The sequence below is a fragment of the Bufo bufo genome, chromosome 5 (genome assembly GCF_905171765.1).
Source record: "Bufo bufo chromosome 5, aBufBuf1.1, whole genome shotgun sequence".
In the NCBI taxonomy this organism is placed as follows: Eukaryota; Metazoa; Chordata; class Amphibia; order Anura; family Bufonidae; genus Bufo; species Bufo bufo.
The window spans coordinates 68,406,088-68,432,123 of NC_053393.1; the positions used below are offsets into that span (position 1 = coordinate 68,406,088).

General features: G+C 44.8%; 1 protein-coding gene and 1 long non-coding RNA gene across 8 annotated transcripts in view; one reads left to right on the plus strand and one right to left on the minus strand.

Annotated features, from left to right (window-relative positions):
- Positions 1–26,036, minus strand: part of RAD54B (RAD54 homolog B) — a 75,805-nt gene that overhangs the window by 12,565 nt on the left and 37,204 nt on the right. For all 7 annotated transcript variants that reach the window (XM_040432023.1, XM_040432020.1, XM_040432021.1 and 4 more), the window contains 8 exons: positions 23,145–23,307; positions 20,282–20,507; positions 19,291–19,498; positions 16,340–16,479; positions 11,775–12,065; positions 8,750–8,916; positions 5,741–6,002; positions 1,780–1,846 (listed from right to left, as the gene is read on the minus strand). In XM_040432023.1, the coding sequence (XP_040287957.1) occupies positions 1,780–1,846; positions 5,741–6,002; positions 8,750–8,916; positions 11,775–12,065; positions 16,340–16,479; positions 19,291–19,498; positions 20,282–20,507; positions 23,145–23,307 (1,524 nt within the window). The remainder of the gene's footprint in view (positions 1–1,779; positions 1,847–5,740; positions 6,003–8,749; positions 8,917–11,774; positions 12,066–16,339; positions 16,480–19,290; positions 19,499–20,281; positions 20,508–23,144; positions 23,308–26,036) is intronic.
- Positions 8,080–24,596, plus strand: LOC121001104. The gene is made up of 3 exons (XR_005778977.1): positions 8,080–8,090; positions 21,059–21,063; positions 24,456–24,596. It is a non-coding gene; the product is annotated as an uncharacterized LOC121001104 (long non-coding RNA).

Consider the following 26,036-nt stretch of genomic DNA (forward strand, 5'->3'; position numbering starts at 1 on the left):
AAACTGTGAAATCCGAAAGGTGCTCTTTGGAATATGGGCCCCTTTGCCCACCTAGGCTGCAAAAAAGTGTCACACATCTGGTATCTCCGTACTCAGGAGAAGGTGGGGAATGTGTTTTGGGGTGTCATTTTATATATACCCATGCTGGGTGAGAGAAATATCTTGGCAAAAGACAACTTTTCCCATTTTTTTATACAAAGTTGGCATTTGACCAAGATATTTATCTCACCCAGCATGGGTATATGTAAAAAGACACCCCAAAACACATTCCTCAACTTCTCCTGAATACAGAGATACCAGATGTGTGACACTTTTTTGCAGCCTAGGTGGGCAAAGGGGCCCATATTCCAAAGAGCACCTTTCGGATTTCACAGGTCATTTTTTACTGAATTTGATTTCAAACTCCTTACCACACATTTGGGCCCCTAGAATGCCAGGGCAGTATAACTACCCCACAAGTGACCCCATTTTGGAAAGAAGAGACCCCAAGGTATTCGCTGATGGGCATAGTGAGTTCATGGAAGGTTTTATTTTTTGTCACAAGTTAGTGGAATATGAGACTTTGTATGGAAAAAAATAAAATAAAAAAAATCATCATTTTCCACTAACTTGTGACAAAAAATAAAAAGTTCTATGAACTCACTATGCCCATCAGCGAATACCTTAGGGTGTGTACTTTCCGAAATGGGGTCATTTGTGGGGTGTTTGTACTGTCTGGCCATTGTAGAACCTCAGGAAACATGACAGGTGCTCAGAAAGTCAGAGCTGCTTCAAAAAGCGGAAATTCATATTTTTGTACCATAGTTTGTAAACGCTATAACTTTTACCCAAACCATTTTTTTTTTACCCAAACATTTTTTTTTTATCAAAGACATGTAGAACAATAAATTTAGAGCAAAATTTATATATGGATCTCGTTTTTTCTGCAAAATTTGACAACTGAAAGTGAAAAATGTCATTTTTTTTGCAAAAAAAATCGTTAAATTTTGATTAATAACAAAAAAAGTAAAAATGTCAGCAGCAATGAAATACCACCAAATGAAAGCTCTATTAGTGAGAAGAAAAGGAGGTAAAATTCATTTGGGTGGTAAGTTGCATGACCGAGCAATAAACGGTGAAAGTAGTGTAGGTCAGAAGTGTAAAAAGTGGCCTGGTCTTTCAGGGTGTTTAAGCACTGGGGGCTGAGGTGGTTAAATCACTTAAGAGTCACGCGCTGTCAGCCTTCCTTGGGTGATCCAGGTCAATACAGGACTTTCAGTAAGACCTCCTGTGCACCTTTATTAGAGGTCCCTTTACACGGGACGATGTACAAGCAGATTGTCGGAAGAAAGCGTTCCTTCCCGACAATCTGCTGATCGCTAGCGGAGGAGACTGGTGCATTTACATGCAGCGATCTCCTCCAGAGTATGAGGAGGAGCGATCACTAATCCCACAGCTCTTCCCCATAAGGACTCATCGTTTGCCAGCAGATCGTGTTTACCTGGCACCATCTGCTGCTGGTAAACTATCTTTTTAGCATGCGCACAATAGGAACAACAAAACAATAGGATTACCCAATGAAAGAGCGTTTCGCTTGTTCACCGGGTAATCAGCGGTACATTTACACCGCTCGATCATCGCTAATGAGCGTTACTATGAATGCTCGTTAACGATAATCTGTGCGATTCACGGCCCGTGTAAAGGGCCCCTAAGGTGAGCTTTAGTTATCCATATATAATTTGTATGAGTTCTTACAATAACGCCCCATCTCTAAAATGATATCAGTTCATCCCTTCTCACCTGTGGTCAGGAGCCGGTATATATGGACAGTGCGCTGCTGGCCATCTCTCCACACACGAGCCATCGCCTACAAAAAAGAAACCCCCTTTTAACATGTAGTCACAGACTGACATCCAATCGTATCTGTCTATAGAGATCTCTACTAGACCTTTTAGTCTGAAAAAGAGAATACATTTTGCTTGGAGTCTTTAAGTCGCTCTAGGGCAGTTATGGCAAACCTTTTAGAGACCGGGTGCCCAAACTGCAACCCAAAACCCACTTATTTAACCTGAACACTAGTATATCCTCCATGTACTTTATCATGTAGCTATAATATCCAGCCTGCATTCAGTGCGCGGCCTGTGCCGTTCATAGTGCGCCCTGCGCTGATGAATGACAGGGAGAGTCTAAGGCATATCGGTACACCATAGACTTTTTCCAGGGTGCTGGTGCCCACAGTGAGGGCTCTGAGTGCCACCTCTGGCACCCGTGCCATAGGTTCGCCACCAATGCTCTAGGGCAGGGCTGGCCAACCTGAGGCTCTCCAGCTGTTGCAAAACTACAACTCCCAGCATCCCCATACTGCCTACAGTTATCAGCCTACAGCAAAGCATGGTGGGAGTTGTAGTTTTACAACAGCTGGAGAGCCACAGGTTGGCCAGCCCTGCTCTAGGGGGTAGTTCACAAAGAGGCTTCTGTCTACAGAACTTGTCGCAAATTCTGAGCCAGAAATCAGGGGGCGGCCATATGGTAACCATCTCCCCTGTTCTTTCTTCACATGGTCTGCACGGACATTCTTAAAAAACTGTGGCAAAGGCAATTTCCACCATGTGAACTAACCCTTATAAAGAAACTTCTTGAATTCCTTTAAAGCCAAGATAAACCTGTCAGAAAGCAAGCGTTACAACTCAAGTAAGAAAAGGATTACAAGTCATAAGAACAGGAGAACAGTGTCACCTAGTGGCAGAAGTTCATATGACACCACAAGTGTCATGGAGGTGGCTTTAAAGGGAACCTGTCATCAACTTTGTGCTGCCCATACTAACGGCATTATAAAGTAGAGACAGGTGAGTTGGTTTCAGAGGTCTGTCATTTAAAAGTTAAAAGTAAGTGGTTGCCGAGAACCAACATCACAATCATTGCAGACTAGGCCTAGAAAAGAGTCCCGACCCCCTGAGAAGAGTCCTGGTTATCCATGAATTCCTGCTCTCCTGCCCACCTGCTGATGACTGACAGTCTTCTACCTAGTTTTCTCCCTTTCTCTCTAGGAGAGAACTGCCAATCATCAGCAGATGGTGAGAGAGCAGGAGATTATAATAACCAGGACTCTTCTCAGGAAGATCTGACTCTTTTCCAGGCCTGGGCTGCAATGATTATGATGCTGGTTCTCAGCAACCACTGACTTTTAGCTTGTTAGTGACACACCGCTGACATCAGCATTTCTGTCTGTAGTTTAAACTAGTTGGCTAAATGCAAGGGGGGGTCCCGTGACCCACCCGTGTCGGCGATCGCCGCAAACCGCAGGTCAATTCAGACCTGTGGTTTGCGGCTTTTACCTGGTGCGGCGGCGGCTGCGGTGGTGCCATCGGGTCCCCATGGGGCTGTAGGGGGGACCTGATGGAATGGAAGGCAGCGCGATCCCTTCCTGAGGCATCTGCGCTGCCTTCCGGTGACGAGCCTGTGAGATCCAGCCCCTTGGATCTCACAGGCCAGAAGCTGTATGAGTAATACACACTGTATTACTCATACAGCCAATGCATTCCAATACAGAAGTATTGGAATGCATTGTAAAGGATTAGACCCCCAAAAGTTCAAAGTGGGACAAAAAAAAAAGTTGAAAAAAAGAGTCGAAAAAAAAATTAAAAATTTCAAGATTTGCTTCTAAACTTCTAAGCCTTGTAACATCCCCAAAAAATAAAATATAATTCCCAAAATGATCCAAACATGAAGTAGACATATGGGGAATGTGAAGTAACTATTTTTGGAGGTATTACTATGTATTATAGAAGTAGAGGAATTGAAACTTGGAAATTTGCTATTTTTTACTTCATTTTTGGTAAATTTGGTATTTGCTGTCTCCTCATACAGCTGATTGGCAGGGGTGCTAGGTGTCGGACACCCACCGATCTGATACTGATGACCTATCCAGAGGATATGTCATCAATATTAAAAGCCCAGACAATCCCTTTAATATACACTCACTGACAAAAAAGCCATAACACACCCAGATAGAAATGTCAGTTACCTGCAAAACTGGGCATGCAGTTCTGTAAATGACTACAGGTGTGGCCTGGGTCTTGTCACCCTATGCCCCATAAAAAGGCTCTCAGAGGCTACTTTTGGGTAGGGCACCGCTTGGTGAGAGATCATTGACTGCATGACATGCTTCTACGACACGCTCAAAGACATTTTGACCAGCTGACAGCCTTTGACAGGGGCAAATCACAGGCCTGAGAGATACAGGAGGGTTGTTTTGAAGAACTGCCCGCCATCTATGCTGTTCTGACCTAGCTGTTAGGAGGTGTTGGGAGCAGAGGTTATGCAAGGGCACACATGGTGAACAGGCTCCGGATGGCCCAGACAGACCCCAGGTTGAGAGGATGGTTTGATCTGCCAACAAGTACAAACAGCTTCCACGGTTTCACTGTCCAACATCCAGACACAGGTGGCACCTTCAGGACACATCCCGGTCTCTGCCCGCACCATTTCTAGGAGCTTGGCAGAAGAGGAAATTTGGTGTCATGGTGCACATTAGGTGTCCGGCCATTGACAGCCAAGCCACCATCAACTTTGTTTGCAAAGGGGTCATGAAGCAAAAACCTGGACTGCTTCAGACTGGAACCATATTGTCTTTAGCGACAAAGCCAGATTCTGTGTGGGATCTCACGACAGTCGGGTTCTAGTATGGAGGGCTCGTGGTGAGCGCTTCAATCCTGCCTTTGCTGTGGAGCTACACACTGCCCCAACTGCTGGTGTGATGATCTGGGGGCCACCGCACATGACACTCGGTCACCCCTAGTAATGAAACGAGGGACACTAACGGCTCAGCGATATGTACAGGATGTCCTGTCGCCACACATGTTCCTCTCATGGCCGGGTTTCCAACTGGCATTTGTCAGCAGTATACACAGCAAGGGTCTCCCAGGAATGTCTCCTCCAGATTACAACACTTCCTTGGCTGCTCGGTCACAAGTTTTATCGGCAATCCAGCATTTATGGGACCAGCTGGGACATCCGCTTCATCAACCTATGAGTGTGCAGGATGTACAGGGCAAATGTGCCGCAGGATACCATACAGAACCTGTATACCTCCATGCCCAACCGTATCTCATCTTGTATCCAGGCGCGCAAAAAGGTCCTAGAGCCTCCCTCCAATTGTACAGTTTTCCCCAATAAACTCCCCCTTTCTCTCTAATATTGTAATCACTTGCATATCATTACATTCACATTTGGAAGGTTCAACATCTTCTTCTTGGTGCTTTCTTTTTTTTGATCAATGAATGTATTACATCGTTTGCTATTTCAAGGTTCCAGTATCTTTGTGGAATTGGCATTGAGGTCTCCTGTAAGGCTGTGTGGATGAAGAAAAGCTTTCCTCTGACGGGGGTCCTACTCCTACCACTGGATGAATGAAGTCTAGTTGTGGGGTACTCCACAAACTTGTCTGCACCCTGAAGGCACTGGGGGAATTAGTACTAATAGATACCGTACACCAGTGATGGATAACTTCGCGCACTTCAGATGTGGGGAAACTACGACTCCCAGCATGCCCTATTCATTTCTATGGAGTTCTGTGTTTGTCTTGGGAGTCGTAGTTTTACCACGGCTGGAGGGCCGGAGGTCAGCCATCACAGCCCTATACCATGACCTGGGTGACTGAACATCTGCATAGACAGTGTTACACCCACTATTCATATTTTAGGCATTAAGAAAAACAGCTAAAAATAAAAGCCCAAGAAAACATCAATCAACATGAAAATACCTGCATGTCATTAGCTGGATTCCAGTCAATGTCATATAAAATTAAATGGCAGGCTCCGATCAGGTTCAGCCCCACACCGCCCGCTTTGGAGCTAAGTAGGAAGATGAAGTCTGTCGAGTACTTGCTATTAAATCCGTCCACAATTTGCTGCCTGTGTGTGACCGGCGTCTGTCCATCCAGTCTGGTGCACTTATATCCATGCCGCTGACACACGTCTTGTAGTATATTTAAGGTCTGAGTGTAATGAGAGACCAGAACCGCTCTGCAAGATACAACAGTCTACAGATTATCAACTGCAGAGCATGGCAGCAGAACTCCACACCACTGATCACGCCTGGTCCTTCAGACCACACAGCCTAGCACCTCATCTCTCAAAACTGATCTCTCTTTAGATTCGACTCAAGAGAAATGGCAGTGTATGATCCTCATCATTTCCCACCCAGACTACTGCAACATCCTTCTCTGTGGCCTTCCATCTTGTTCCCCTACAAAACCACCTTTAACTCTGCTCTTCATTGAATCCACCAATCCCATCATTGTCCATTGCAGAGCGAATTCTTTCCAAAGTCCACAAGCTGTCCCTTCATACCTCCATCTCCTGATATCCCATGTAATCCCTGATCCCTCTATGACCTCCTCCTTTGCATCCTCCATACTCTGGATCTCACTTCCCCAGCACATCAGGCTCTTCCCTTTATCCTTTAAAAAACACACAAAAACGTCCAACTTTAGAAAAACCTACAACTCCAAATTTGCCCTCTGTCTCCTTCCCTTCCTCCCAGATTGTAAGCTCCCAGGGCCATGGTCCTCAATCCCTCGGTACCAGTCTGTGACCGGGTAAGCTCATGTGTATTGGACTAGATGTTTTATCGTCTCATGTTATGCTTTTAACCCTTTTTACATTTCACGTGTTCAGTGCCCTGAAACTGAAGGGGTTGTCAGAGAGTAAAAAAGCACAAACTAGCTGCAAGAAATATAAAAATTCAAAGACACTAATGTTACTCCCCTGTTCTATCACCTGCAGCTCCAGCGCCGATGCACCAGTTTCCATCCTTTTTTAAAGTTGTTTTTTTTCCCCTTTCCTGGAGCAATGATGACTTCTACATACAGGTAACTGCTACAGCCGATCGTTTACCGCGGCTGTCACATACTGAAAATGCTGGTATCATCTCTGAGGCCAGTGATTGGCTGCAGCAGTCCTGTGCATGTACAGCATCAGGAAAATAAACAGAGGCTGATGGCAGGCACTGGATCAGCGGGGGACATAACAGGGCAGACTACCCCTTTAAAGGGTTTCTGGCCCCAGAATTAACCCTATTAAACTAGCTGACATTAGCGATGTGCTAATGTCAGCTGAACCTAACTAGCCTATTCCTACTTTTATCTCTGCCCCCGTTACTCCAGAAATATAACTTTTATAATATGCTAATTAGCCTCTAGGTGGGGGGGGGGGGGGGGGCCTTGCCCCTGCTCCTAGCGGCTTCAATCTCCCACCTCTGGCCACGCCCTGCTACACTAGATTGACAGGGCCAGGCAGTGTTGGTTTCCTACTGCCGGCCCTGTCTGCCGTGTAAATCTCGCACCTGCGCCGTCCTGTTCAGCATTCGGCGCAGTGAGAGAAGGGCGCCCGCCGCCTGCCTCACTGCGCCTGCGCCGAATACTGAACGGCGCGAGATTTCCCCAGCGCACAGGGCCGGTAGTTGGAGGTGAGGGCTGCCTGGCCCTGTCAATCTAGTGTAGCAGGGCGTGGCCAGAGGTGGGAGAACGGAGCCGCTAGGAGCAGGGGCAGGAGCAGGAGCAGGAGCAAGGCCCCCCCCCCCCCACACCTAGAGGCTAATTAGCATATTATAAAAAATGTATTTCTGAAATAACGGGGCATAGATAAAAGTAGGAATAGGCTAGTTAGGTTCAGCTGACATTAGCACATCGATAATGTCAGCTAGCTTAATAGGGTTAATTCTTCTACGCTGCACAAGGCTGGGGTCACAAAGGGGTTGTCTGGGATACAGATATCAATAACCTATCAGAAGAGGTCATCAGTATCAGCTCAGCGGGGTCCGACTCTCCCACTGATCAGCTAAATCGCCGGGAACTATACAGTGTAGGGAGCAGAAGCAGAAGGCTCTATACACTGTATAGTTTGCAGTGGCAGATGCCTAAACCAACTGATTGGTGGGAGTCGGACCCCCACAGATCTGACATTGGCATGTATGTACTAGACATTCTTAATATCTTACTTCCACGCTGAGATATAACTGTTTAGCCAGAGGCTGCACCACTGAGACACATTAACCATACAAGGTATCCATGGCAACTCAAACCCTGACAGAATTCAACAGGGGAACATACTGTATAGTCGTAAGCATCTCAGTAGTGCAGCCCCAGGCTTTCGGTCTAAGTTTCATTCTCATTCATATGTCAGCAAAGAAGATACATATTAACAACTAGTTTTCACATTTTTAATGTGCCCTGAGGGGCCTTTAAAGGGAATTTGTCACCAGCGACCTACCTTTCCAGCTGTTTGCATAGACACATAGCGGTGGTTCACCAGATTAAAACGCTGTTTTTCTTTTCTTGATCCGAGAGTCCGTTTTCCAAGTTATGATACTTTTTCTTAATATGCAAATTCAGCCTTTGGTGCAATGAGGGCGTCGCCATTGCTCTTGTTGCATCCACACTCTGCTGCTTTCTGTGACCAGTCCCTCCCTGGCTGCTTTGATTGACAGGACCAGGCAGTGGTAAAGAAGCCAAAGAGGAGCTAGGCACAGAAAGGAGCGGAGCCTGGGAGCAAAAAGAGCAATGGTGACGCCCTCATTGCACCAAAGACCTCATTGGCATATTAAGAAAAAGCATCATAACTCAGGAGCAGAACTTCGGATGAACATAATAAAAACAGCGTTTTAATCAGGTGAAGCACAGCTATGTGTCTATGCAAACAGCGGGACAGGGAGTCCCTTTCATACATGGCTTCTAGTAAGTCTCCTTATTAATAAGCTGCACAGAACTCACCTCTCGGAGGGGCTGTGCTCTCTTATGGCTAATAATAATTTTGTTAAAACCTGCAGTTTCCCGGATTCGGACTCGGAAGCTGTATGTGTGCTATAACCGCAGGGAAAGAGCTCGGCCAGAGTTTCATAGAAGCCCTGCTCCTCGCCATCCACACTGGTGCTCTTCTCCTGGAAGAAGAAGTAAAGGAAAGACATTAGAATATCTAACAAGGGCCTCTTCCTCACAAGTGTAATAAAATCCGTCTGTATTCCAGCTCCAGAATGCACTTGGATTCCGGATAATATACAGTACCATCAAGACTGTCATCAATATTGCTTCAGTGTTTCATCCGGATTTACATGCGTACTCCTTCCTTGCTGCATTTTTACCATATACTACAATAGGCATATTTGAAAGATAATACGCACAGAAGTAGGACGTGCTGCGGATTTGAAATACTGATGGAATATATCCGCTTATTTGAACAGACCTATTCATTAACATTAGCAGCGGATTCCGGTTCACTAAACACACATGATATACGAAAGAGGCCTAGAAAATAAAATATTCACCATGACTGCAACATATGTACTTTCCCCACAAGCAAGTAGCAAGAGCCCAGGGGTGCACCTAGCCGTTCTGCTGCCTGAGGCGAAAAACTGAAACAGCCCCTCCCTATGGCAATTTCTTAACCTAACCCTTCCCCTTCAGCCCATGGCCCTTTGGCTGCACCCCCCCCCCCCTACCTGAGGCACTCGCCTCACCTGGCCTCATTGGTGGTGCACCCCTGCAGGAGCTGACTGATCAAGTTTTGAATCAATGGACAGACTTTCTTTTAATTATCATGGTTTGATAAATCATCAAGGCAACTAGAAGAGCGGTCCTGATGGAGAAGGCTTCCTGCCAGCCATATTCGGCTGAATACATGGAGCTAATCTGTCACTGGCAGCACCAGTCAGTCAACCAGTTAACCAGTCAACCTACCCTTGGGTTTATTCACATTGGAAGTATACATCAGGAGGATTTCACAACGTACATCTGACGGAAGCCTCCGACATGCCACTGTACAGCCAGTCGTAAAGTGAGGGACATTATTCAAGACTCTTACAGGTGAAACTCCAAACATTAGAATATTTTGCAAAAGTTCACTTATTTCAGTAATGCAGCTTAAAATTAGAATTCTGTGAAAAGGTTCAATATTCTAGGCTCAAAGTGTCACACTGTAGTCAGCTAATTAATCCATACCCCCTGAGCAAAGGGACCAGAGATTGTGACTTTGGGGTTCCATAAGCTGTAAGCCATAATCATCCAAATTAGAACAAATAAAGGCTTGAGATATCTCGCTTTGCATGTAATGAGTCGATCTCATGTGTTAGTTTCACCTTTTAAGTTGTATTACTGAAATAAATGAACTTTGCACGATATTCAAATTTTTCCAGTTTCACCTGTATATGTTTTAAACAAGTCTACACCGCATGGTATATGCTGCTGTATAGAATAGTGCAGCAGAATGTGCTATTCCATAGAGCTGAAGAAAAGGTATAGCAACATACACCAGCCCGACTGCAGATTAGGCCTCATGCACACGACCATTGTGTGTTTTGCGGTCCACAATTTTCAGAACGGCACAGACAGCCATTGATATAACTGCCTATACTTGTCCGCAAAACGGACAAGAATAGGACAGGTTATTTTTTTTTTTTGCGGACCACAGAACGCAGCACACGGAGTGCTGACCGCATCTTTTGCGGACCCATTGAAGTGAATGGGTCCGCATCCAAGCCGAAATAATTGCAGCTCGAATGCGGACCAAAACAACAATCGTGTGCATGAAGCCTAAAATGGACAATCTTTTTGGATCCATCAGGCATATACAGTCAGCAGCACATCTGTGGAGCATACGTAAGACACTGGCCCAGTTTACTAATGTGTCTGCGCCCTGGGAACTGGTACCGGTTTCAAGTTTTAAAGTAGTTTTCCACTTTAAAAATCAACTACCGAAGTTATTCAACTAAGTCACGCGCGACTTCGTGAAAAACTAACTTTGTTCATCGGAGCCCATACATTCTATTACTGCACGGAGACAAATCTCCAAGCAGTGTTATTCCGAAGTCATGATGTAACACCCGAAGCTCTCTTTGCTCATCTCTATCTGCGCCTAAAATCTGTCCAAAAAGTGGTGCAAGGTTGAACAATAATGGTAAAGGCAGCTCTCACCTCTTCCTCTGCTAGACGAGCAAGGATACCGCACCTGGTTGCAGTTGAACAAATATTGGAAGGAATAACATCCAGCTCCACGTCTAAGCAGGAAACACTTTTTATTGATGCGGTTAAAATCTTCATACAGGATAGTTTCATCAACGCGTTTCAGACCATATGACAATTTTGGTCCTTCCTCATGACAATGTCATGAAGGACCAAAATGGTCATATGGTCTGAAATGCGTTGACGAAACTATCCTGTATGAAGATTTTAACCGCATCAATAAAAAGTGTTTCCTGCTTAGACGTGGAGCCTGTGTAAGGTTACACCATCTATAATATTCGTAAACCAGGGCCATTATTGTATTTACTGGGGTGTATAGGGAAGATACTGAAGTGACTACTGTTAAGGGTGTATTACACAGCCCGATTTAACAGGCGATTGTTGAGAAGGAAGCATTCCTTCCCGGCAATCGTCTGCTTGCTAGCGGAGGAGACCACTGCTATTACATGCAGAGATCTCCTCCTCAGTTTGGGGAGAAGTGATCTCTAATGCCATCACTCTTCCCTATACTAAATCATTGTTTGCCGGCAGCAGCAGAGCGTGATTAGACCCCACGATCTGCAGTTGATGATTTTTTTTAACCTGTCAAAAAATTTGATATTGCCTGATGATCGCTAATGAGTGTTACTACGAATGCTCATTAGCGATCATCTGGGACTCCGTTGGGTGAAGCAGCGAGTCTGAATATTTGGCTGTCACCTGTCACCAGCAGATCACAGAAATGCTGCCATATACGCACATAGGGATGAACATTTATAAAACCTGCACATCTCACACTGACCTGGATGGTTTTATAAAGCAGATACGGGTGGTTGCAAAGTTTCTTCAGTGCCCCAATGCACACGAGATGAGGACTACTGTCTCCTGAGCCTTGCAAACAACACTTAACAAGACGAGAGCTCAGAAGCCTTTTGTAAAGATCAAGCTGGAGCTCGGAGGGTCTGCAGAAGACAATGCTCTCAATTTTAGGAGGGAGAAATTTATTAATGACCTCCTGGGTTCTTCGGAGAACACATAGGCCTGTTAGACGTCCCAGTTCTGTGGCTCTTTCATCTCCTAATTTTTTTTCCTCCTAAAAAAGAAAGAGATGCATGACATACCTTTAAGTAAATGGGAAACACTAACACATAGCCTTTCGGCAGGGGGGAAGGGGGGTTCACACTTGTGTTAAACGGATCCGGCAGGTTCACTGCCAGACCCTATTGACTATAACAGGATCTGGCTGCTTCCCGGCATGAGTGACGGGTTTCGGCTGGACAAAAGCCATTGCATGCAGTCTGGTTAAAAGATAAGGGTCATGAACAGGAGGACCTCCAACTAGATTGTTCAGACGCTAAAAGGATTCTTTTCAATGTCTAAAATAAAAGAAGTGATCCCCCACTTTCTGCTCGACACAGAGGAAATGACCTCTCAGGTAAGTACCTGCTACGACCCCTGATGTCCTCGCTAGGAACTTCGGTGATGGTTTAGCACTGCAGAACCTTTTGTCCCCTGTATTACAGCACTGCAGCCAGAGACATTGAAGTAAATGGGGCTGGCTGCACTTCTCCGCACGACTGAGTGGCCATGAGCGGAGTAGTGAAGGGAAAAAACCTACGGGAGACTGTCAGATATATTGAGCAGAAAAGGGATCAATATGGTAAAGGCCTATACAAATCACCTCCCAATAAATAGAAGGGGATAATATTACTATTCATTGTACAATTATAGTAACCATAATGTGAGTGATATTATATGATTTATCCTATATGTGTATGTTTTAAGAAACTGAAGTCAAGTATAATTCTGTAATCCAAAATTTTATTCATGATATATAGAATTAGATGAGGGTTCCCATGTAATCTTGTTGAGTGTGAAAGAAAGACATTTGGAGCTAATTACCACATGACTAAAGAATGTGTAGATAAGAAAATCAAGTATTTAGGGAGAGTTTGTTTAAAACTTGTATATTTTTGAAGCAGACTAGATGTCTGAAGGGTTGATATACATTAGTGTCTTTCTTATCTTATTTAAAGCTCTGTCTAAGACTTTGGTCAAGGGTTATCTTTTTGTCAAACTAAAAGAAAATAGAAGAATTAAGTGTAATTACACAAACTGTCACATAGAACACTAGTGTCCTCTTGTGGTGGTGGTGAGTAAGAGAGAAGTGGCAAATTGATGCACTGTGATCTCATTAGTCACGTGAAAGACCAAACCAAGCCCACCTTCTGGGATAAAAGTTAGCAGGAGCCACCAAGACAAAGACACACAAGAGAGAGGAGAGATCAGAAGGAAAATAAGATCTGATCTTACTTCACATTTGAACCTTGACACTGATTTCTTCCAGACAGATTCTCTGGTATAGTATACATTTTGTCTGTATATTAGGCAACTGATTAGCCATATACACACATATATATTTATTCAAATAGACCATATTGTTCTTTGTAGGATCTGGATTGATTGGAGATAATTGTAACTGCAGAATCAATTGTGCCTTTTCAATCTAGGGAGATAAATCTATACAATTGATATATCTACAATTGTGTGATCTCCAAAGAACTGATGTAGTTCTAGTCAGATGGTCTAATTGAATTGATATACATTACATAACATGGTGGAAGCTTAATTTTATTTGGGTTGTAATCTAGAGTTATAACAATAACAAAACTCATGCATGATGAGATGAAGTCATCATGCATCATTAAAAGGAGTTGTCCGGGTTCAGAGCTGAACCCGGACATATCCATAATTTCACCCAGGCAGCCCCCCTGATGTTAGCATGCTCTCCCTTGCCCTGCGCTGGATCGCGCAGGGCAAGGGCTCTTTTATTTACAACAACACACTGCCAGGCGGAAGCTTCCGCCCAGCAGTGTGTTCGGTGACGTCACCGGTTCTGATGGGCGGGCTTTAGCGCTGCCCTAGCTGTTTTACAGGCTAGGGCAGTGCTAAAGCCCGCCCATCAGTGCCGGTAACGTCACCGGGCTCACTGCTGGGCGGAAGCCTCCGCCTGGCAGCCCTATGGAGAGCCCGGTTAGTCACAGGAACTCCAGAAAATGCCTTTTCACGCAGGGAAAAGGAGAGCATAGGAGCATGAACTGCTACGATGCTCAAGTCAGGGGGGCAGCCTGGGTGAAAATAGGCTCTAAACCCGGACAACCCCATTCAATTTGAATTAGGAAAATCTGTTCGCTGGGAGAAATCAAGTGTCAATTTTTTTTCTTTATTACTAAGATATCTGTTTAATTATTGATTATATCAATATCCTATAGGTTATTTTATCATCTTGATTGCATGTAATTATTATTCTTGAATTGTCACCAATTTTATATTGTCTTATATTTAATTTTTTTATTGCACAAAAAAAAAAAATATATATATATATATATATATATATATATATATATATATACACACACATACACACACTGCGTGCAGAATTATTAGGCAAATGAGTATTTTGACCACATCATCCTCTTTATGCATGTTGTCTTACTCCAAGCTGTATAGGCTCGAAAGCCTACTACCAATTAAGCATATTAGGTGATGTGCATCTCTGTAATGAGAAGGGGTGTGGTCTAATGACATCAACACCCTATATTAGGTGTGCATAATTATTAGGCAACTTCCTTTCCTTTGGCAAAATGGGTCAAAAGAAGGACTTGACAGGCTCAGAAAAGTCAAAAATAGTGAGATATCTTGCAGAGGGATGCAGCACTCTTAAAATTGCAAAGCTTCTGAAGCGTGATCATCGAACAATCAAGGGTTTCATTCAAAATAGTCAACAGGGTCGCAAGAAGCGTGTGGAAAAACCAAGGCGCAAAATAACTGCCCATGAACTGAGAAAAGTCAAGCGTGCAGCTGCCAAGATGCCACTTGCCACCAGTTTGGCCATATTTCAGAGCTGCAACATCACTGGAGTGCCCAAAAGCACAAGGTGTGCAATACTCAGAGACATGGCCAAGGTAAGAAAGGCTGAAAGACGACCACCACTGAACAAGACACACAAGCTGAAACGTCATTTTCTAAGGTTTTATGGACTGATGAAATGAGAGTGAGTCTTGATGGGCCAGATGGATGGGCCCGTGGCTGGATTGGTAAAGGGCAGAGAGCTCCAGTCCGACTCCGACGCCAGCAAGGTGGAGGTGGAGTACTGGTTTGGGCTGGTATCATCAAAGATGAGCTTGTGGGGCCTTTTTGGGTTGAGGATGGAGTCAAGCTCAACTCCCAGTCCTACTGCCAGTTTCTGGAAGACACCTTCTTCAAGCAGTGGTACAGGAAGAAGTCTGCATCCTTCAAGAAAAACATGATTTTCATGGAGGACAATGCTCCATCACACGCGTCCAAGTACTCCACAGCGTGGCTGGCAAGAAAGGGTATAAAAGAAGAAAATCTAATGACATGGCCTCCTTGTTCACCTGATCTGAACCGCATTGAGAACCTGTGGTCCATCATCAAATGTGAGATTTACAAGGAGGGAAAACAGTACACCTCTCTGAACAGTGTCTGGGAGGCTGTGGTTGCTGCTGCACGCAATGTTGATGGTGAACAGATCAAAACACTGACAGAATCCATGGATGGCAGGCTTCTGAGTGTCCTTGCAAAGAAAGGTGGCTATATTGGTCACTGATTTGTTTTTGTTTTGTTTTTGAATGTCAGAAATGTATATTTGTGAATGTTGAGATGTTATATTGGTTTCACTGGTAAAAATAAATAATTTAAATGGGTATATATTTGTTTTTTGTTAAGTTGCCTAATAATTATGCACAGTAATAGTCACCTGCACACACAGATATCCCCCTAAAATAGCTAAAACTAAAAACAAACTAAAAACTACTTCCAAAAATATTCAGCTTTGATATTAATGAGTTTTTTGGGTTCATTGAGAACATGGTTGCTGTTCAATAATAAAATTAATCCTCAAAAATACAACTTGCCTAATAATTCTGCACTCCCTGTATATATATATATATATATATATATATATATATATATACATATACACATACATATATTTTTTATTTTTTTTTTGTACACAACCCTCTTCCTTTTGTCTTCAACTTAGCGCAGATAATAAGATTTTGTCAGCGCTGGTTTTGATTTGTGGAAATAAGTCGGAATCTCTTCTATTATAGATTCTAGCTTGTTTTTCCATAAATACATTAAGCTGTTTTTCAGAGCAGTATAAATATTCTGACAAGACAGCGCTAAACCAGTACTGTCGTCGTGTAATTCTTAGGACTGGCAAGGACCCCAGAGGTCGGACTCCCACTAATAAAGTGATGGCATACCCTAGCTATATGCCATCACTTTATACAATGGGAACGCACCTTTTATGCATTACAATAGGGTGGTTTATACAATTACTTTATTTGCTGAAGGCTCGCGGGATCTAATTATTGGCTCCTCATATATTTTTCTGTAAGCGGACAGAGCGCCAAGAATTCCTGGATTTACAAAGTCGATCAATGCATAAAACTCCTGGAGATCGTTCTGAATTGGAGTGCCTGGAAAATAGAAAGTTCACTCATAACTTTTTAACGCATTTTTATTTAGCATTATAAATGATCAATCCTAATGGGTAAGAAAAACAGTAAGAGCGAGCAGAATGTTCTTTAAATCAGGTCGATATGTGCTGAAGAGAATATTGGGCAACAACTAAATATGGCTGACTTTACTGGTCCTGAATGCCAAATCTATCTAGTTATATCTGAAGACAATTACTTTCCAAATTTCCTAATATCATACAGGAAGACCCCCACTCGGGATCTCCCTCCCATCAATAAGAGAACATGGAGAGTGACTAACCAGAGCCACCCAGTGGATCCAGTCCATCCAGGTGTTACGTGGACGTCTATTCATTTGGATAGCCACATGTTATACTACATTTGGCCTGTAGTGGTCACTTCAGAAGAAATGAGCAGTCAAGACTAGCTGTTTGCCAAGGGTCTCTGGCACTTAAAGGCAAGCTCGGACTGGCCCACAGGGGAACCCTAAGAAAAGTGGGCCCACTGTCCACCAGCACGGCATCTCAAATAACTTATATCAATATAAAAAACTATCCAGTTTATTATTATTATAGATGCATCGGAAAGATAAGATGGCCTCTCGGAATAGAGGCAGGCCAACCAGTATCCTCTCTTCCCAGGGACCCACCTTTTGAAGTTGTTGCAGAAACCCCCATAATCAATCATCCTGTAGCGTGTTGTTGCTGTCTGCCTCTGTGTGGGCAGGTAATATTTGCATGTCGCTGTACAGTGGGCAACCAGAATGAATTTCACTGGTGGGCCCCTAGGCATTCCATTCCGACACTGCTTAAAAGGGGTTGTCTCACTTCAACAAATAGTATTTATCATGTAGACAAAATTAAAAGTGTTGTCTGTTTTTTTTTTAAATATTGATGACCTATATTCACCGAGGCCCAACTGCTGTCACCCCCACCGATCAGCTGTTTTTACAAGCACTGCCTTCTCTTCACCGTTTACCTACGTGTAATTACAACAACATTTACGCAAGATCATCTCTGACGGTGATGTGAATGCAGCCTAAGGCTCTCATATTAATGGGGTTGTCTGTGATACAAATCTTTCAAGTAGACTACAAGGTTTGATTGTAATTTCATCCAGGAACAGCCAATGTGGGTAAAGAGGACCGTTCACCGCTCCTGACATTCCTGTTTTAATAGCTTCACGCATTCCCCATGTAATAACAATTCTGGAGCATCTATTCTTATGTCTGTATGTTGTGCCATTACTTTGTAATTTCTACTAGAAGTTGTGAATGAATTGCTAGTAGTCTGCAGTAAGGGTACAGAGAGGAGGTAACTAGTTGGGGGTGTGTACCTGCACAGTCTGAAAATGGCAGCACTAATTGGATAGAGCGATACTGTGCAGGTACACACCCCCAACTGGTTACCTCCCCTCTGTACCCTTACTGCAGACTGCTAGCAATTCATTCATAACTTCTAGTAGAAATAATAGAGGAATGGCACAACACAGAGACATAAGAATAGATGCTCCAGAATTGTCATTACATGAGGAATGCATGAAGCTATTAAAAAAGGCATCAAAGTGTGGAGAATAGAGAGGCGGCACTGCCAGACGTCACATTAATATTGACACCCCGTTTTCAACTACCTATCTCTTGCACGTCTCGGTGGTGCACAGCCTTGACAGTATGCATACAAAAATGGGGAGAGGAATAGAAGAGGCAGCACTCACCGTCGTGGTTCAAGTCCTTTATTCGTACAAAAAAGGTAGAATCTTCAGGCTGGAGCGTATGGTGCAATACAGTTGGAGTCAGCGGCGACGGCCGTTTCGCGCTAACTTGCGCTTCGTCAGGCCAGTGACATACTTGCGCTCACCGGCGCTTCTTATACCCGTCACTGCGTCTGGTTGTCACAGCAACCCAGACGCACGATCCAGTCCAGCTGAACATACTGATTTATAAACAACATCATGACAGACAGTTAGAAATGACCCGAGCTCATTCATCTATTATTAAGTCCAAGCGGATATGTCGACGACGTGTTTATGATCTGGTCGGGCACTGAGATGCAATGCAGGGAGTTCGTGTCCTATCTCAACAACAATAACAATATGAACATGAGATTCACCCTCAATTTTGGGGGTCAGTCTCTTGAGTTCTTGGATGTATATGTTGAGGCTGGTGCAAAAGGTATGCCTACTAGCGGTCACCGAAAGCCTACAGCCACGAACCCCCTTCTGCATCACAGGAGCTTCCACCCGGAGAGTTACGAAAAAACAATACCTTATGGCCAGTTCATGCGGTCAAGTCGGAAGTTAGCGCGAAACTGCCGTCGCCGCCGCCAACTGTATTGCACCATACGCTCCAGCCCGAAGATTTTACCTTTTTTGTACGAATAAAGGACTTGAACCACGCCGGTGAGTGCTGCCTCTTCTATTCCTCTCCCCATTTTTTTTTTATAAAAAAGGCATATTGCACAAAATGTTGGTAAATTTCTGTGCAATGGCCTGATCCCCTTTCCTGTTTTCATTGAGCATAGATCACTGTTGAGATGCCCAGGTGATCCAAGCACAGTGAGCAAGGACGCAGCATGCCCTGCATATGGCAGCCTACCACATATTCAGTATTTAATGAAGCGGATCCCGGCTGCCGTAAAACAGACTCAGCTTGCCGACAGGTTGAAGAAAGCCACAGCAATCTGATTTGCTTCCCCAATCTGCTTTATCACAAGAATTACTTATTGCAACAGATATAGGTTAGGAAACTGCTAAGAATGCAATTCCCAAATAAAATAAAAAGCCTAGTGCCAGCAAAAAGAAAGAAGAAGTTACCGGACAGGATGATCCTTCTGCTGCAAGACAAACTGCTGAGCGCCAAAGTTGTTTTTATGGAGCTGTTCTTTAAGCGATGGCCCTCGTCACAGATGATGAGATCAAAGCTCAGGTTCTGGAGTTGTTCTAGAGAGCGTAATAGCATCTCATAGCTGATGATGAGCACCGAGTACAAAGGAGAACTGACAAAGTCTTCCACCTTGTGATCCTAAAGAGAAAGACACAAAAGGATTCATTGCTATTCACATGACTAAGTGCTAGGATTATACAGTGAATGGGTGCAAGAAAAGGCTCGCAACCAGTCCCTAACCCCCAGGGTGTGCAAAGCAAAACTTAGTATGCACTCCCCTTTCCAATTGAATTTTTGCTGAATTTAAGATTCTTTTATTAAGTGGAGGAATGTTTTAATTTTAAAAAGTCACACTCTGCCTCACACCCTTGATTCCACTTCTTTGTCGACATGTTTCTCAATGTATTTACATCAGAAAACTGGTATAAATACAGTAATTACTCTACTATGTACAGATCTAAATCTTGTGCTTCACTTCAGTACATAAGGATGCCTGTCTGCTGTCACCACTAGGGGGAGCTCAGTTCACAGGAAGTTATTCCGGTACCATTGAGCTCAATGGAAGCAGCAAAATCTCTTTGCACCCAGCTCCCCTTAGTCGTAGCTGTAGAAAAATGCGGTGGTTTGTTGTTGAGAACAGGAGGAGTTCAGCACCAGGTCTCCTCTCACCACGGGCCTCATAGCAGCCTTCTGGTCTGCCTCCATGATGAGTACACACCACTGGATGAAGGACAAGAGGCCACTCCTCGCCAAAGCTTGGAGTTGTCTATGGCACCACTAATGCATCCCTCTAGAGTGGGCTCCATGTGAGGTAAGGAACCTAAAAGAAACATTTAGAGATAAAACCAACTTTCCAATCTAGATGGTTTTGAATCCATGCATTCTGATGGAGCAGAAATCATGTAGCTAGGTTGTCATTACCTGATCCACTGCAAACACTCTCATTCTCTCTGTTCCCAACCACTTCTGAAACTCTTTCCTCCAGTTCTTCACCAGACTCCCTGGGGTCACAATCAGCGCTCTCTTGAAGACAGGCTTCCCTCCATATGGACCTTGGCGAAGAAGAGTCCAGATCAAACAGATACACTGAAGCGTTTTGCCTAGGCCCATCTCATCAGCCAGGATAGCTCCAAATTGTCCACTGACCCTGCGCCAAAATAATTAAAGGGGACAACTCATTTCCATATACAATATCTCACAAAACTGAGTAAACCACAGACATTTTTCTAAATATTTTATTATATCTTTTCATGGAACAACACTGAAGGATCTGACACTGACCACTTAGGCTACTTTCACACCAGCGTTTTTGCTAGATCTGGCAGGGTTCAGAAAAAACGCTTCCGTTACTGATAATACAACCGTCTGCATCCGTTATGAACGGATCCGGTTGAATTATCTTTAACATACCTGAGACGGATCCGTCATGAACTCCATTGAAAGTCAGAGAAAACGGATCCGTCCCCATTGACTTGCATTGTGGGTCATGACTAAACCCAGGACAGAAAGAAAACTGCAGCATGCTGTGGTTTGCTCTCCGGTATGAGAACGCAACCAAGCGGAACGGAATGCATTTTGATGAATTCTGTTCTGTTCAGTTACGTTTTGTCCCCAATTGACAATGAATGGGGACAAAACCCTATGACGGATCTCAATACCGGAAAATAAAAACGCTAGTGTGAAAGCAGCCTGAAGTAGTCAGTGTGCAGCTTTTATAACAGTGTAAATTTGGTGTGCCCTCAAAATAACTCCACACACAGCCATTAATGTCTAAACCGCTGGCAACAGTGAGTACACCCCTAAGTGAAAATGGCCAAATTGTGTCCAAAGTGACAATATTTTGTGCGGCCACCATTATTTTTCAAGCATTGCCTTAACTCTCTTGGGCATGGAGTTCACTAGAGCTTCACAGGTTGCCACTGGAATCCTCTTCCACTCCTCCACAACGACGTCCCGGAGCTGGTGGATGTTAGAGACCTTGCGCTCCTCCACCTTCCGTTTTGAGGACGCCCCACAGAAGGTCAATAGGGTTTAGGTCTGGAGACATGCTCGGCCAGTCCAGCACCTTTACCCTCTTTAGCAAGGCAGTGGTCGTCTTGGAGTTGTGTTTGGGGTCGTTATGTTTGAGTACTGCCCAAATGCCAGAGCACTCGGGCTGTAAACTCACCATCTGATAACTAAACTAATGTGGATTTTCACATTCAAACGCTATGAACACCTTTGCATTGATATTTTAACCCTCATTTGCTCCCTAAATGCAAAATTAAGGCCTCTTTCACACTTGCGTTGTCCGGATCCGGCGTGTACTCCACTTGCCGGAATTACACTCCGGATCCGGAAAAACGCAAGTGTACTGAAAGCATTTGAAGACGGAACCGTCTTCCAAATGCGTTCAGTGTTACTATGGCACCCAGGACGCTATTAAAGTCCTGGTTGCCATAGTAGTAGTGGGGAGCGGGGGAGCGGTATACTTACCGTCCGTGCGGCTCCCCGGGCGCTCCAGAATGACGTCAGAGCGCCCCATGCGCATGGATGACGTGATCCATGTGATCACATGATCCATGCGCTTGGGGCGCCCTGACGTCACTCTGGAGCGCCCAGGGAGCCGCACGGACGGTAAGTATACTGCTCCCCGCTCCCCACTACACTTTACCATGGCTGCCAGGACTTTAGCGTCCCGGCAGCCATGGTAACCACTCTGAAAAAGCTGAATGTCGGATGCGGCAATGCGCCGAAACGACGTTTAGCTTAAGGCCGGATCCGGATCAATGCCTTTCAATGGGCATTAATTCCGGATCCGGCCTTGCGGCAAGTGTTCCGGATTTTTGGCCGGAGCAAAAAGCGCAGCATGCTGCGGTATTTTCTCCGGCCAAAAAACGTTCCGTTCCGGAACTGAAGACATCCTGATGCATCCTGAACGGATTTCTCTCCATTCAGAATGCATTAGGATAATCCTGATCAGGATTCTTCCGGCATAGAGCCCCGACGACGGAACTCTATGCCGGAAGACAATAACGCAGGTGTGAAAGAGCCCTAAGAAAACTTCTTTAAAAATGTTCTACCATTTTGCCTCTGCAGCGTGAGTATAAGGCTACGTTCACACCTGCGTTGTTGTTTTCCAGCACTGAGATCTGGCAGAGGATCTCAATACCAGAAAAAAATAAATACGTTTCCGTTTAGTCCTCATTCATTCTGATTGGGAAGAGATCCGTTCAGGATTCATCAGGATGTCTCCCGTTCCGTCAGCATTACGTTTTGTGATCTGACACAAAACCGCTGCAAGCTGCGGTTTTGTGTCTGGTCATAAAAATGGATAAAAACGGATCAGTTTTTTAGGAGCCTACATTGACTTTCAATGTATTTAGTGATGGATTTGTTTTTTTTCCGTTTAGATTTCACACCACCTCATCCTAATGGTACGGATGCATCCTGATGAGCAAAATCAAAACGGATCCGTTTAATTCTGGTAGGGGGAGAGCATCTAAGAAGGGCAGCTGACACAGTCAGGAAGAAGAACACAAACCATGGAAATTTGCAGGGAGAAGGTAGCAGTATCCTGGACACACAGATCCAGCATTATTACTGGGAGACACGTGTTCAAATGAGGAAAGTCTGAAACTAGGAGCAGGTAGTAAACCGTATATCAGGTGGTCTAAAAATGAATTGAAGGAATAAAAAGTGAATCCTGAAACAGCACAATTATCTGAGGATAATCACTAGCACATGCAAGAAGACTTTTCCCAATGTCAATGGGCTTTAAATGAAGAAAACCCTCCATTCTTACCTCATGCCCATCACACACTCATAGAGAAACAGAATCCCTTCTTTTTGATGGGGTCGTAGATGGACTGCCACATATGGATCCACCACCACATCTACAACAGGATAGCCGCTTTTATTGAACATTTGCTGGTGATATTTCGATGGTCTCGGCATTACAATAGAGTCTTCCAAAAAAAAAAAAGATGGAGACAATCCGCTTAGAGGAACAGTTGACTGAGGTTCAATTCTACATACAGTGCTGCTCTGTGACTTTGAGGTTTCCTTCTTCATTCCAAAACTTAGAGGTTTTCTGGGCTTTTTCATATTGATGATCTATCCTCAGGATAGGTCATTAATATCAGATCGGCAGGGGTCCGACGCCTGGCACAGGTCCGATCAGCCGTTTGAGGAGACGGTGCGCAGACTGCGCACGTGCCGTCTCCCTTCTATCTTCCTGTCCGCTGCTGCTGTTCCATAGACATACAGCAGTGAGCAGGAAGAGAGACAGGAGACGGCACGCGCGGACAGCGTGCGCCGTCTCCTCATACAGCTGATCGGTGGGGGTGCCAGGTGTCGGACCCCGGCCGATCTGATATTGATGACCTATCCTGAGGATAGGTCATTAATATGAAAAAGCCCAGAGAACTGAAGAGGAAGCACTGCTCGCATGGAGCGCAGCCTCCTCTTTAAACAGATGATCGGCAGGGGTGCCGGGTGTTGGACCCCCTTCAATCAGATATTAATGACTTATCCTGAGGATAGGTCATCAATATAAAACCCCTGCACAACCCCTTAAAAGTGGCCCTGGAAAAAAAACTAAAACATTGTCGCAATGTTGCAGGTAGCTCCAAATTGACAGAAGGTGGGGGTGTCACAAGACAATGGGCCCAATACAAGTTGCCAGGATCAGTAATATTATAATGTATCACAGAATACCCTCCCACAGAACCAAATACCACTGAGCACAACAAAGTACCTCTGCAGAAGCTGTCCCTTTGTGGTGGCCATAAATAGCTGCCACGTTCTATCCTCCTCCTCTAATTATCTCTAATATGGAGACGGAACAGGGGGCTTAGTAGGTCAGATGTGGGCCACAGCACCGAGTCGGTCCTACCTTCAGCATGCTGCCTGGACTTCCTCTAATAAATGACTCCTCTAGTTCCCCCAGTAGTAGTACCCGGCCAGCAGCAGTGAGGAGGGCTCAGGTGGCCTTATGAGCATCAGCCAACCGGGGAAAATTCCCTATTGGGTCTATGGCCAGTGTGGCCGGGGCATTATCCTGCTGAGAGAGGCCACTGCCATTAGGGAATACCACTGCCATGATGGGAGGTAGCTGGCCTAGGGTTGAGCGGTAAACTGGTGTCCACGATATACCGCGGTATTAAGAAACGGCATTATCCCCGTTTCCAAATAACCGCGGTATTTGGTGACGTCATAGGAGCGGTCATATGCGTGCTGACCGCTCCTAAATCTGTGTCAGCCCGCCCCTGCATGGTGCATGTGTGTACCGGTCACATTACTTCCTGCAGCGGCCGCCCCCGGCTCCTCCTCGCTGGCCGAGCACAGGAGCGAGGTGCGCAGAGTCAGTCAGCAGTCCGTGTCCAAGCCAAGGTGGGGGAAGAGGAGTGAGAGACCCTAACGGCCCAGGCGTCAGAAATAAAGGTTGTACTGTCTATGTCTTCTGCGGCCCTGGCCCTGCCTGCGAGCTGCGCTGCACATGGTGATGGCACCTGATAAACTATAAGGTCTCCCTGTTGCCCCCATACAGGAGCAACAAGAAGTCATTACTGTATGGGGGCCACAAGACATTATTATACTGATGGCGGAGGGGTTAAAAATTGTTGTCCCATACAGTATAATGTCACCTTGTGGCCCCCTTACAGTATAGTTCCTAAGTCCAGACAGTATAATGTCTCCTGGTGGCCCCATGCAGTATAGTGACTCTTGTGCCCCGCTGCCTGCCGAGCGGCCAGCCCATATAGTATATAATGTCTCCTTGTGCCCCGCTGCCTGCCCGTACAGTATATAATGTCTCCTTGTGCCCGCTGCCTGCCCGTACAGTATATAATGTCTCCTTGTGCCCCGCTGCCTGCCCGTACAGTATATAATGTCTCCTTGTGCCCGCTGCCTGCCCGTACAGTATATAATGTCTCCTTGTGCCCCGCTGCCTGCCCGTACAGTATATAATGTCTCCTTGTGCCCGCTGCCTGCCCGTACAGTATATGATTTCTCCTTGTGCCCCTCAAATTAAAGCTGACAGTCTGCAGGTAAAGCACATCTTGTTCGTTTCATTTCAAATCCATTGTGGTGGTGTATAGAGGCAAAAATGTTAGAATTGGGTCGATGTCCCAATATTTATGGACCTGACTATACATTTTTAAAATACAGATAGTGACATGAAAAAAAAAAAAGGTTTAACATAAAAATGTGATTTAAACAATAGATCATTTTCTGATGACACATTCCCTTTTAATGTTTTAATATTATGGCTGATTGGTGTATAGGAATAAAGAAATGAACTAGTATCAATGCAAAAAGTGAGGCAAAGTATTAAAACAATTATTTCAACCATTCATATTTAAAAACAAAACAAAGCTGAAGCTGTGTTTCTGCATTAAATAGGTTTTCCCCTCTAAGAACGTATCTCCTACGCACAGATTAGGATATAATCTGATGAGTCGGGGTCCGACCGCGCTATTGAACTCTATGGGACGGCTGGATAACGCTGTGCGCGGCTTCTCTTCGTCACGTCCATAGAGTTGAATGGAGCTGTATCATGTGACCACTGCTCCATGTTCTCCAGCACCTCATTCCTGTGACCAGTGAGGGTCCTAGCGATTGGACCCTCACTAATCAGATGCTTGACCCCTATCCTGTGGACAGGGATTATGTTATTATGGCGGGACAACGCCTG